The sequence below is a fragment of the Rhodamnia argentea genome, chromosome 11 (genome assembly GCF_020921035.1).
Source record: "Rhodamnia argentea isolate NSW1041297 chromosome 11, ASM2092103v1, whole genome shotgun sequence".
NCBI classification, from domain to species: domain Eukaryota; kingdom Viridiplantae; phylum Streptophyta; class Magnoliopsida; order Myrtales; family Myrtaceae; genus Rhodamnia; species Rhodamnia argentea.
The window spans coordinates 1,242,104-1,254,232 of record NC_063160.1 but is presented as its reverse complement, the minus strand read 5'-3'; the positions used below and the strand labels follow the sequence as shown (position 1 = coordinate 1,254,232).

At 40.5% G+C, this 12,129-nt stretch overlaps 2 protein-coding genes across 6 annotated transcripts; one reads left to right on the top strand and one right to left on the bottom strand.

Annotated features, from left to right (window-relative positions):
• Positions 1–380: 380 nt before the first annotated feature.
• On the top strand, positions 381–4,167 carry LOC115750512 (nuclear intron maturase 4, mitochondrial). 4 transcript variants are annotated; one of them, XM_030687917.2, is made up of 3 exons: positions 474–697; positions 996–1,148; positions 1,752–4,167. In XM_030687917.2, exons 2-3 carry the CDS (start codon positions 1,043–1,045, stop codon positions 4,133–4,135), a joined length of 2,490 nt encoding a protein of 829 aa, XP_030543777.2. In that variant the 5' UTR covers positions 474–697; positions 996–1,042; the 3' UTR covers positions 4,136–4,167. The 4 variants fall into 4 exon arrangements, with proteins under 4 accessions (XP_048128011.1, XP_030543777.2, XP_030543776.2 ...); XM_030687916.2 differs by having other exon boundaries at positions 474–809; XM_048272054.1 differs by lacking the exon at positions 996–1,148 and having other exon boundaries at positions 381–697.
• Positions 4,168–5,940: 1,773 nt separating this feature from the next.
• LOC115750514 (2-oxoisovalerate dehydrogenase subunit alpha 2, mitochondrial) lies at positions 5,941–10,021 on the bottom strand. Of its 2 annotated transcripts, none has more exons than XM_030687920.2 (9): positions 9,666–10,019; positions 8,262–8,399; positions 7,964–8,146; positions 7,455–7,612; positions 7,261–7,360; positions 6,909–7,020; positions 6,683–6,822; positions 6,428–6,613; positions 5,941–6,231 (listed from the first exon to the last, which is right to left on the bottom strand). In XM_030687920.2, the coding sequence occupies exons 1-9, from the start codon at positions 9,945–9,947 to the stop codon at positions 6,064–6,066; spliced, it is 1,467 nt and encodes a 488-aa protein (XP_030543780.2). In that variant the 5' UTR covers positions 9,948–10,019; the 3' UTR covers positions 5,941–6,063. The 2 variants fall into 2 exon arrangements, 1 of the variants encoding a protein (XP_030543780.2); XR_007196803.1 differs by having other exon boundaries at positions 6,092–6,231; positions 6,428–6,594; positions 9,666–10,021.
• Between the last annotated feature and the right edge of the window lie 2,108 nt (positions 10,022–12,129).

Genomic DNA, 12,129 nt, shown 5'->3' with positions numbered 1-12,129 from the left:
GAATAGCCAGTTAATAATATATTTGTTACGAAGTTTGCCTTCATCGAAATCTTTTATTGGGCTATGTGGAAAAAAAAAAAAACAGAGAGAGAGAAAAGATGTTGCCTTTTAACAACAAATAAAAAAAAAAAACGGGAGTTACAGAATTAAATGGAAAAATTGGTTTAGTGTCAATTTTTATCTCCAATCATTTGAAAACAAAATAGAGAATCTTAATAATAAATTAATTTAGAAAAGCATAAAGCATTTTTTTTTTTGCCATAATTCATTCTTATAAAACAATTTAAAAAAAAATTTGGCGCAACCTGCGGGGCAGTCTCTAGCAAGTGTAATAACCGCCGCGTCCGGCTGTGTCCGCGCAGCGGTCATTGACGCCTAACGGTATTAACTGTGGCGGAAGGAAGTGCAACTGCAGCCTCGCTTGGTCACGCGACACGCTCGGATCGGAGCACCACTCCGTCGTTGTTCTCTCTCTTCTTTCGATCTTTGTCCTTGGAACCCAAAGCGACATTCTTGGGAAGTTTCTCATTCTCTGCGGCGCCCACTGATCTCTGCTTCTTTCACGGGATCTACTTCCACTTTTCCTTTCTTCTTTCCTGGGTCCAGTTCTTATGCCAAAGGGGTTCTCTTGTCGTCGCGCCAGTCCTTCAGATGCGACAGTTGCTCAGTTGGAAGGAAAAGGAAGACGCTTTCTTGAGTATGTTGTCAAACTTCTTCCATGAATACGATCCCCTGATTTAATCATGACTTTTCTGTCTGGGAATCATCCGTTATCGGTAGTTACCGTTGATATCATCGGGCTCAGAATGGTGGGGAAAGGGAATCTTCCCGAGTGTAGAAAATGATTGTTGCGCCATATCTGTTTGACGTAATGTCTATGCAAGGACTAGTTTTAGCTTGGTTCATCTGTGTTTTCATCGTCCAATCTTTAGAGCTTTAGTTTACGTTTTTAACTTCTTTGCTGATTTTCTTTTTTGCCCTTTTTGTCTTTGTAGAACTGCTCCTTCCAGAATGCGGCGTGTGGGTATAGTCTACAAGAGTGATGGCATTACCCTGCTTGCGAGTTGTTTGCAAGAGAAATCTGCTTAAACTTGTTGACTTGCGGAGTGTGAAGCTTGTTGGGATATGCCCGTCCTCGAAAATAGCTGGTAAGCTTTTCACACGGGACGAGTTGCTGCAGTATCACAGGTTTCACAGTACTCAGACCACTTGTCAAACTTTTCAAGTGACCTCATCTGTTCTCCACATTTAATTGTTGAAACCATTTGACAGATTATCTGTAGAAATCAGTGAACTATCTGTACAAATCAGTGATGAACTCTGTCTATATCAATCATGTGGCGTGTTTGTCAGGTGAAGTGGTTTGGTATGGTCCTATGAAGAGATATCAGTTAATGGGAATCTTGAGTTGACGGATTTCGAGCATGTTTGGATTGACTTTTACGTTTGACTTTGTCATTAATTTAAATCTCTCAGCACATGCATTTGACTCTTTATGTTTATTTTTTTTTTTCAAATACTGAAACTATCATGACCTATAAATGACTTATGGAAAGCATAAACAAACACAACCTCTCTGGTTCTTTTACTCTCTTTTTTCTGATAGAAGCATATCTACATGATGCTTTGCAAAATGGGGGATTCTGTAAGCTGTTGAGTCCCTGTGCTCGTGGTTTGTTTCTCAAATTGATCCTTGAAGAGGTTTGCCTCTCATGCTATCAATTAATTTAGAGAATCATTCTGTTCTGCAGGTACACCAGATGAGAGGAAAATAGCTCATGCAATGTATTCCGCCTTTCCAGTTTTAAATAATGTAGCCGATGACATAGGAAAAGTGACACTGGCCCAAGACTTGGCCAGTATTATCGATGAATCTTCTATTCTTGAAGAGAGAAAGCCTAGAGGCCGCATGGAGCTCAAAAGATTTCTTGAACTCCGTATAAAGAAGAGGGTTAAGAAGCAATATGTGGATGGGAAGTTCCATTTTCTCATGGAAAACGTTATTGCCAACCCAGAAACTCTTGAAGATGCTTACGGTTGCATAATACTCAACTCGAATATTGATATCTCGATGACTAAACCCAACATGTCTTTTGCATCCACAGCTAAGGAGCTCCATTCAGGGAGTTTTGATGTCAAGGCAAATACTTACTCCGTCTCGACACGGGGTGTACAGAAAGAAGTTCTTGTCCTTCCGAATTTGAAGCTGAGAGCTGTTCAAGAAGCTATCAGGATAGTCCTGGAAGTTGTTTATAGGCCTCATTTTTCCAAGATATCACATGGTTGTCGAAGTGGTAGAAGTCATTCCACAGCACTAAAATATATATGCAAGGAGATTTCAAACCCTGACTGGTGGTTTACATTGCATTTGAACAAGAAAATGGATGCTTCAAATTTTGCCCAACTGGTCTCGATTATGGAAGAGAAGATTGAAGATCCTTACTTATGTACCTTCATCCTAGGCATGTTTGAGGCGCATGTGCTGAATTTGGAGTTTGGGGGCTTCCCAAAAGGTCATGGTCTACCCCAAGAAGGTATTTTGTCCCCTATATTGATCAATATTTATCTTGACCTATTTGACCGCGAATTTTTTAAATTATCGATGAAATATGAAGCTCTTAGTTCTGGTTCTGACGCTCATCAAAGTGGATCCCCTTCAACATTGCGCCGTTGGTTTCAAAGACAGATGAAAGCAAGTGAAGTAAAGGACATTATCAATGGAAAATCTGAAGCAAGTGAAGCAAAGAACACTGTTAATGGAAAATCTGACATAAGAGTTTATTGTTGTCGCATTATGGATGAAATATTGTGTGCCGTTTCTGGATCGGAAGACATTGCCACTAATCTAATGCATGAGATTATCAGTTATATGCAGAATACTTTACACCTGGAAGCTAATAGTCCATCTGGAGTTTTACCATGCAATGGACCTCATGGAATTCGCTTTCTGGGTCTTCTGATTACAAGAAGAGTGAAGGAAAGTCCGGCAGTGAGAGCCGTTCACAAGTTAAAAGATAAGGTCAAGCTTTTTGCTTTGCAGAAGGAAACTGCTTGGAATGCTGGGACAATTCGAATTGGACAAAAGTGGTTGGCTCATGGCTTGAAAAAGGTTAAAGAGTCGGAAATCAGGAATTTGGCTGATAGAAGTTCAGTTTTAAGCCAGATATCTTGCTACCGGAAAGCTGGTATGGAAACGGATCACTGGTACAAGCTCTTGTTGAAAATATGGATGCAAAATGTGAATGCCAAATCTGCAGAAAGTGAGGAGATAATTTTATCTAGTTATGTCGCTGAACCTTCTCTGCCTAAAGAATTGATCGACAGTTTCTGTGAATTCCAAAAGCGCGTGGATGAGTATGTGGCTTCTGAGACAGCTTCCACTCTTGCTCTTTTGCCCGAGTCTTCCACTCCTGTCATTACTACAGAGATTAATGCACCTGTTCATGTCATAGAAAAGCATCTTTTACGATATGAGGTGACAAACTCAAGGGGATATGCACGTTCAGCAACTGCACTTATATTGCAAGACAGTGACAAAATTATTGATTGGTTTTCAGGCATTGTTCGCCGTTGCCTTAGATGGTTTAGTGAGTGCAGCAACTTTAACGAGCTAAAGCTGATAGTTTGCGATCATGCAAGAAAATCTTGCATCCGCACTCTGGCATCCAAATACCGGATGCATGAAGATGAGGTAGAAAAACGATTTGATGCAGATTTAGGAAGAATTCCCTCAACCCAAGAGTGGGATCAAGATGTGGCAAATGAACCATCAGATTCCCATGTCTTTGAAAATGATGAGGCCTTAATGTATGGAATTCTACATTCTGGCACCTGTTTGCTATCTCTAGCAAGAATAACCAGCCAGTCACGACCTTGCAACTGTTTTGTTATGGGTTGCTCATCTAGCGCACGAAGTGTCTACACCCTTAATGTGATGGAAAGGCAGAAATTTCCAGGATGGAAGACAGGTTTCTCTGGTTGCATCCACCCCAGCTTGAATAAGAGACGGGTTGGGTTGTGTGATGAACACTTAAGCGACTTATATCTGGGTCGTATTTCTCTTCAAGCTATCGAGTTTGGAGCATGGAAAGTGGGTTTTCAACGAATTGACAGGGATAATATCGGAGAAGAATAGCTAAGGGTACCACTGAATGATCAAGGAAGCAGGTATTGTGCCTTGTATTTCTCAAGGTGTCAGTAAAAACTGGTTCTTCGCAATTTTGTGACTGCAAGGATTTTCTTTCAACTATTGCGTAACTTATAGTTTTTGTGCGGATGTTCACTGGAGTATACATGTTCAGGACATTGCCATCACTGGTTAAGTGTAACGACCTGTTGCTTGCCCTACACTCACTAGCAAATAATTTCTGTGTTCATCAGCCTTTAATGTGTCGGTCATCTGAGATGAGGTTAGAAGTCTGATTGAGGCAAGCTTCTTTGTTGGCATGTGTTAGAACCTCCAATATACGTAGACAATTTCTGTCCAGAGTGAGGATGATTGCCTTGTGGTAATGCTTGTCAAGTCTTTTCCGCCGTTGGATTCTTAAAATTGCAAAATTTAGTGAAAGAGGGAGAAAACAATTATACTCATCCATCCATGTGTTGTTTCCAGCATGCAAGAGACAGCAACAACAACCTAGATGAACCTGACAAACTTTGGAGGGTGATTGTTCTGCCATATAGCTTTTCTTGACGCTCAGAATTTTGCATATTACTGTGGCATATAGACAGTTGAGATGCAACTATAAAATATAAATGTGGCATTTGTAAGGTACAGCAGTGTATTGTACAACTATTTTTCTTATAGAACTTCTGCACTTGATTAAGGCAACATGTCGTAATGTTGTAAAATAACTTTACATGTTACAAAGATTTTTAATTTAATTACAACAGCGTCTCATAAAGTTGTATGGTATAATGAGTGAACTATGGAAGACTCTGTGCACGATCTTACTATTAGCGGTTTATCGTGAATTTTGTCAGAGCCTTCTAGTTACACCTCCATTTTTCAGCATACTGTACTTATAATTCTTGTTCAGTGTCTCGGTTTTTGTTTGAGACTACATCTCCAGTCTAAAAACGTTATGTTCATATGAGGTACAGAAACGCGCAGAAGCTAGAGAAGGCGTCTTAAGGCTTTCATCCTCCCTGCATTTCTCTGTGCCTGTGCAAGCACATCTCCTGTCTGAGATTCATCCTGTTCCTATAACCAGTGACAATCATTTACCTCTTGTTTACATGGTTAGCAAAAGCCCAGAGATCGTTCACCAGTTGACAGAGCAATCGACATGCGCGGGGATATTTTGAGGAAGCATTTGGATCGTGTGCTTAACATGTTCCACTGTCGCCAAGTACTCATCGGCGGTGTCATCACACTTGCACTCTATGTAGATTCTCAAGAGCTAAATTGATATGTGGTTATACACGAGTCTTCCAGGTCGTTTTCAGCCAATCACAGGCGATTGAGGGGCTGTGCCAGACATGCAGCATTGGAAAATTGAGTTCTTTTGAAGGAAAGATGACAGATTGACAAATGCCACAAGGATTGTAGTTTAGCCCTCAGAATTTGATGCCTCATTCTTCACTATCAGCGGGGGAATTCATGGGATGGAAAGCTGCATAGTTGTGTCATCTCTGGTTCATCAGTTCTCAGTTTTTCCTCATTTATATCTTCATGTAAAAGCCTAAATGATCCTATTTCTTCAAGATGGCTATTTATACAAGTTCTCTCTTTGTAATCTATGCAACACTTTACATACTAAGATTTTTGGCATTTTTCCAACCATTTCATCCTTTTTCACCCGCTGATTGCATCCTGAAGAAAGAGACAGCAGCAATGTAAAGTTTCATCCAACTGATCTCTCTCTCTCTCTCTCTCTCTCTCTCCCTCAAGTCAAGACGATAAAACAATACAATAACTTGAAAAATATGTGGAAAGAGTAGCAAAAAAGGGAGAGCTGATGGATTATATATATTGGGCACATGAAAGAACCCTCGAGAGTCACATTTTTTGCGCTGAGCTCTGAAGCAATAACGTCCATGATTGTTATAATTCAAACCCATCTAAGCAGGAATGTCCTCTGGATAATCTTGTGGATATCTTTTGATGGTTTCTCTCAGCGACATCTCCTGCTCTCGTAGATTCAATGGAGGCACATCATAAACATCTGTGAAAAGGTCAGAAATCGGTGGCTTCTCAACTCTCTCTGCTACTTGAATTGCATGTAATAGCTGCAGCAGAAGAGCAGAAGTGTAGGATTCTGCAAATTAGTAATTTCAACGAACAAAGAAAAAAGATCCTAGGTCGCTATACAATTGCTAGAAGAAATATAGAGAATGCGTGAGCAAAAGCCGAAAGGATGCTCTGCTCGGCAACTAATATATCTACAACCACAGGTGAGACAAATTCTGGACAGACACTAAGTACCTGCTTTCTAACATTGCTTCTGAGCTCCGACTCGGCCTCCTCACTCCACCAACCATTACTTACAATCCATTTCCTAAGTCTACTTACAGGATCTCTAGCTGTTCGCCACCATTCGATCTCATTGGCAGGACGATATTTGGTGGAGTCATCTGATGTTGAGTGGTGCCCCGCTCGATATGTCAGGGCCTATCAATGGCAAAGATCAGTGGAACTTCCAACTGGTACAGGGCTTGAAAAAAATAGTAATACTCTTACTTCAATCAAGATGGGTCTCTGTTCACCAATTGCCATTTCACGAGCAGCTCGAACTGAACTATACATGGCAAGAGCATCATTACCATCTACCCGGATGCTGCGTACTCCATATGCCGGGCCTTTAACAACAATACCATCACCTACCAATTCATAAAACTCCATGATTGAAAAGGTTCACCAAGATAAAGAATGGCCATGCAAAACAAATAGTGGAAGCCCCGTATACTTCGGAACTGGTCTGAGGTCGGCGTACTGATGGCCCATCCATTGTTCCTGCATATGAAGATAACTGGGGCCTCCCGAACTGCTGCAAAGTTTATAGCAGCATGGAAATCTCCCTGTCATAGCACAGACATCAGGAAGCAAATGACAATAAGAGATCTGCTAATATTTGGTGTCCAGAGGATATACAATACGATAATTGGGAAATAGTCTCTTTTACAGACTTGTCTCACATAACATCCAAGAAAGAATGAACCTCACATATACAAAACAGGACAAATTTATGCAGTTGTATATTCCGACCCCCAAAAAAAAACTCAGCAGAAACACCACAAATGCGAAAGATTTGTATTTACCTCACTAGAACCACCATCTCCAAAATAAGTGATAACACAAGCATCTTTTTTATCCATCTTCAAAGAATATGCTGCACCAACTGCATGGGGAATTTGTGTACTGTTGCATCAAATGTAGGTGCCTTTAATCTCCAAGGAAAAGGGAAACCTAAGTTCTTTAAAAGTAATCTTATATGCAGAGGCTTGTATCTTACGCTATTGTTGATGAAACAGTAAAGTAGTTTAGCTTGCTAGACCCATAATGAACAGGCATCTGCCTGCCCTTCCCATAGTCAGCTTTGTTTCCGAAACATTGATTTGCAAATTCTTGTAATGTAAATCCACGCCAGAGGAGAACTCCAGGTTCCCTGTACTGTATCAATCAGAAAAAACTTCAAAATTGCTGTGTCTGTCTTTAGTCTTAGATGCCTAATAAACAAGTGAAAGGCAAGTTTGGCATATTTCGATGGTTACACATCAAAAAGATAAAAAGATAAGTTAAATCCTGTTTTTTGACTAAAAATCATATCATGATTCAGTTTTGTCCCATCAAACATTCTATTCTGATTCTTCCAATCATATATTGGATGCTTTGGGCCATAGTTGATTCCAATCTTCATAGACTCGCATTGCTTTATCACTACTTTCTTAACCACTGTACCATAAAGTGAGAAGCCACCTCAAATAATGTAAGAGTTGGTTATCAGTGTCTATAGGAAATAACCTGGGGGAAAACAAGATCATCAAATGTGAGAGCTGCTGCAGATGCAATGTTAATCGCTTCTTCTCCCATTGAGGTCACATAAAACGAGATCCTTCCTTGCCTTTGTGCTTCATAGAAGATATTATCCATTGTTTGAAGCGTAACCATCTCGTTATATATTCTTACAGCAACTTGCTCGCTGACCTAGTTCAATCAATCTCTGTAAGACTAAAACATACACGGGGGAAGGGAACAAAGGAAAGTCTAATCCACCAAGAAATGATAAAAGCAAGATGATCTATTCGTGACCTGGTGATACCTGTATGAAGCTGCTGCGAGCTAGTGGCTGACCATCTTCATCTAGCACCCTGTAGCAATGTGCCCTTTCCTTGGGAGACTCGGATATGAAACTCATCTTAGGTGTGAATGCAACTTTACCACCAGGAAAGTCCAATGTCTGCCCAAACCAAACATCTGGTCAATTGGCTAATCCCCAACAAAGTGTGAAGTCTAGATTTTCAATGAGAATTGAAAGCTCATCCTTTTGCAGTCTTCCAAGGAATAAAGCTCCACATTAGAGTGGCAATGTTACATTCTAATAACTGGTGATAAAAAGTACCCTTTGCCACTTCTATCCCCTACCAAATTGGAAGCGAAAATATCAGTTATGCAGACACATTCAAGATCAAATGGAGTCTCACCAAGAACTACAGAGACAGATATCCCACGGGCATAAAAACCAATTGACATGGTAGCTTAATACTGGACAACAAACCAGATATACTTACCTGTCATACTATATCCATGTGAATATAACAAACCTGCATGAAGTGCATAGTGAAGATCTTTGCATTTCTTGGTTATGCAAATAATATAAATTGATTAACTATAAATTTCTTCTCTAAGCAATTATCACCAAGTTGGTAGTGCTCCATCAGAAGCTAAATGAAACCAATTGATGAAGGAACTGGACAGATCCAAGCATCAGAATGCACAATGATGGAGCTGAAGACAAGGGGTTCTTCCCGTACTGAAGGTGGAACTTTCTCTAATGTACACAGTGATATGGTATTGCTGCAATATGATCCTTATTTTGATGGAACGGAGTCCACATGCAAAATCAAAATACATCTTTTAGACAGTATTGCTAAGTCACACTCGTTAAAGATTTAATTCATTTAACATGACATGTACCATGTATTCGACAAAGCACTACAAAGAAATGGATATCAATGGTTTATGTCAGTCGTTAAGTCCACAATCATAAACTGAACAAGTTTATACCCAGAAAGACTAGAGCTTGATAGGACTTAGAAAAAGAACATTACTCATTTTCGTATTTCGCATGCGTGTGCGCTTCAATTTTTGACTGAATATAACTATACGAATGATCAATCTGTTTGCTCCGTGTTCCCAATGGCGATCAGTCTACTAACATAGTCACAAATCACTTCATGAGCCAGATGTTTTCATCATCCAATAATTTCGAATAGCAGTCCAATGCAGCAGCTAGAAGCTCAAAAAACTCAAAGCTTCAGTCTAATTCATCTCGTTGCTAAATGGTTAAGTGGGTGATGAGCAACCAACTCTTAGGAACAAGTTCGACGATAAATAAACTCAGCAGTAGCTCTCAAAACCAAACTTCAAACACTACGCAGCAAAATTCGAGGCCATAAAGAACTCCACCAAGCGATCATCTCTCATCCCCGTTATCAAATCTTACCAGGCTGTCGGGGACACCATTTGCGAATCGCGGGAGCTTCTCGGCCACGGTCGACTCGAAACGGCGTGGGGACGAGAGAGGCGTCCTGCTAACCCAATTGGCGCGCGGATCGCAGATCAACTTCGAGAGCCAAGAAGAAGAAGAAGAAGAAGAAGAAGCAGCAGCTGTAGGCTTCGGCGCGCTGATCAAAGAAGGCAACGTCGAGCGGTTCTGCTTCAAGAGCTCGAATTGGGAGACGATGTGCTTAAGAGCGCCGCGAGGCTTTCGCTTGCACAGAGCCATGGGAAGCCAAAGTCTGCGAGGACGATCGGAGTGTAGAGAGCGAGAGAGAGAGAGAGAGAGAGAGAGAACAAGGACTGTGGCGAGTGACGACAACGAGATCTTCGAGCCGGAGGGAAGGAGACGATCCTCGGCGGTAGCAGATAACGTTCAGGTTCAGATGCAGTACACGTCAGCATTTCCCACGTGCTCGGATGACGTGTCACGGTGTTTTATCCAGAATTCTGGTCAAAACGACTCCGTCCTAAATTGCACCACAGCACAGAGGGGCTATGGCTAGAAGTTCTTAGGAGCGTGTTTAGTGAAATTTGGGATTTCATGGTTGATGAGATATCAATAAGCTTCATTCCAACTTTCGTTTGTAATTGCTTGGGATAGTAATGCTCGGAGCATCATAGCTTGGGAATTCCGTTGATCGAAAAGCAAGTCCAACTGAAGGCGCCCCTCGATCGACCAAGCCTAATCGTTAATCATGCAAGCATAGGCAAATCTCGGCCGTGATTCGATGTGACGAGGGAATGCGGATTGGATGACGCGGTAGTGGTTGAATTGCAAGGCCACCGAGTCAAAATTCGAGTTCCCATGAGTTTGAAATGCAATTTTCTAGTTCTTAGGCCTTTAATGTTTGGTCGGCTCCTATGTCTTGGCTCCTTTATAAATAGAAGCGAGAATTCTCAAATGTATGGATTTATATCTTGATTTTATAATACATTATATTTCTTTATCTAGTGAACCAATTTCTATATCGGTTCTTTATCCAATTCACTTTGGTTGTGAAGCTTGAGTTATTGATCCTTTTTTTGTGGGAAAAAAAATTCATTTCAAAGGTGCATAACTTCTGAATAAAACAACTACTGGGGTTGCCTCGGTGGCCACCATTTCCACTTGAGAAGGGGAAGGTGGGATGTTTGATTCCCCAATTTCTTAGGGGGTCGGGAGTGGGGATGCGTGAATGAAGGAGCAGGGTTTCACAACCTGCACACGATATATAATGCATACAGTGTACCTTATAAAATAGAATAGAATAAGATGAGATAGAACAAGACAAAAATAAAATTGTATAAAACAAATCCCAAAAAGTTATAGTCCGATGCAAATCCTGGAAAGCAGGTATGTTTGAAAAATAAATCAATTTAGTACAGCCTACAAAAACTCATTCATTCCACAAGAACGGATCTATCATAGCATAAAAGCACAATTGGTGATCGCTCATCGAATCTCGTATCATTATTATCGGTGATAAGCACACGTTGAGATTTCTCTCTTGATGAGTTACGGCTTTGCCAAGAGACAGTGTGCGCCTAGGTTTGACTTCCCCAATACCATCATTGTATAGAGACAATAACAATATCGACAGATTGAAAAAACACATATAATATATATAATAGAAAAGCACCCAAATCTAGATCTAGATCTAAATCTTGACCGGGAGGAAAGAGCAGAAAAAGAGATACCCATTAATCAGAAAATCACTTTCGGATAAACAAACTGTTAAAGGTAGCGCCAAAGGAGCATTGGAGACTTGCGGAGCACTCAACAATCTAGAGCAAGCGGTCAAAGCCGGATCGAGCAAGTAAGCAGATATGGAGAGAGGAGATTATTTTGAGGCCCTCGATGTTTAATCTACAAAGTTCACAAGGATAAACCGCTCCCCTTAGGATGTAGGTTTAGGAATGAGGGCTGGACGGATACTATTTAGTGATGGTCTTTTTAATAGTAAGTCTATCGCCTTGGCTAGGGTATTGCCCATGTCTTGGTGGTAAACTTCATTAATCCCATCTTACTTTACTCAAAACACGTTCCATCATACACTTCTCTACACACATTTCCATACACTTATTCATCATACACGTTTATTGTCCTCTAATTTTGACCACGCATCAAGTTGGTATGGAGCTTTAAGGCTGAACTTGTTTTGATTAACTCCTTCAATCCTTAGTCTAATATATTTGTTCTGAAAAATGATTAAATTGGTTCTCAAAGGCCTTTTTATTTTTATCGGAAGAAAAGTTTTCGTTTCATTCGAAAGAGTAGTGTATAACTTGATGCAAATCAAATAAAGCAAGTAAATCTGAAAGATACATCAATTCGGTACAGTCTATAGAGACTCACTCATTCTACAAAAATGTATTAAAGCACAACCGACAGCCGATCACTGAATCTCATATCAACATCGTTGATGAAC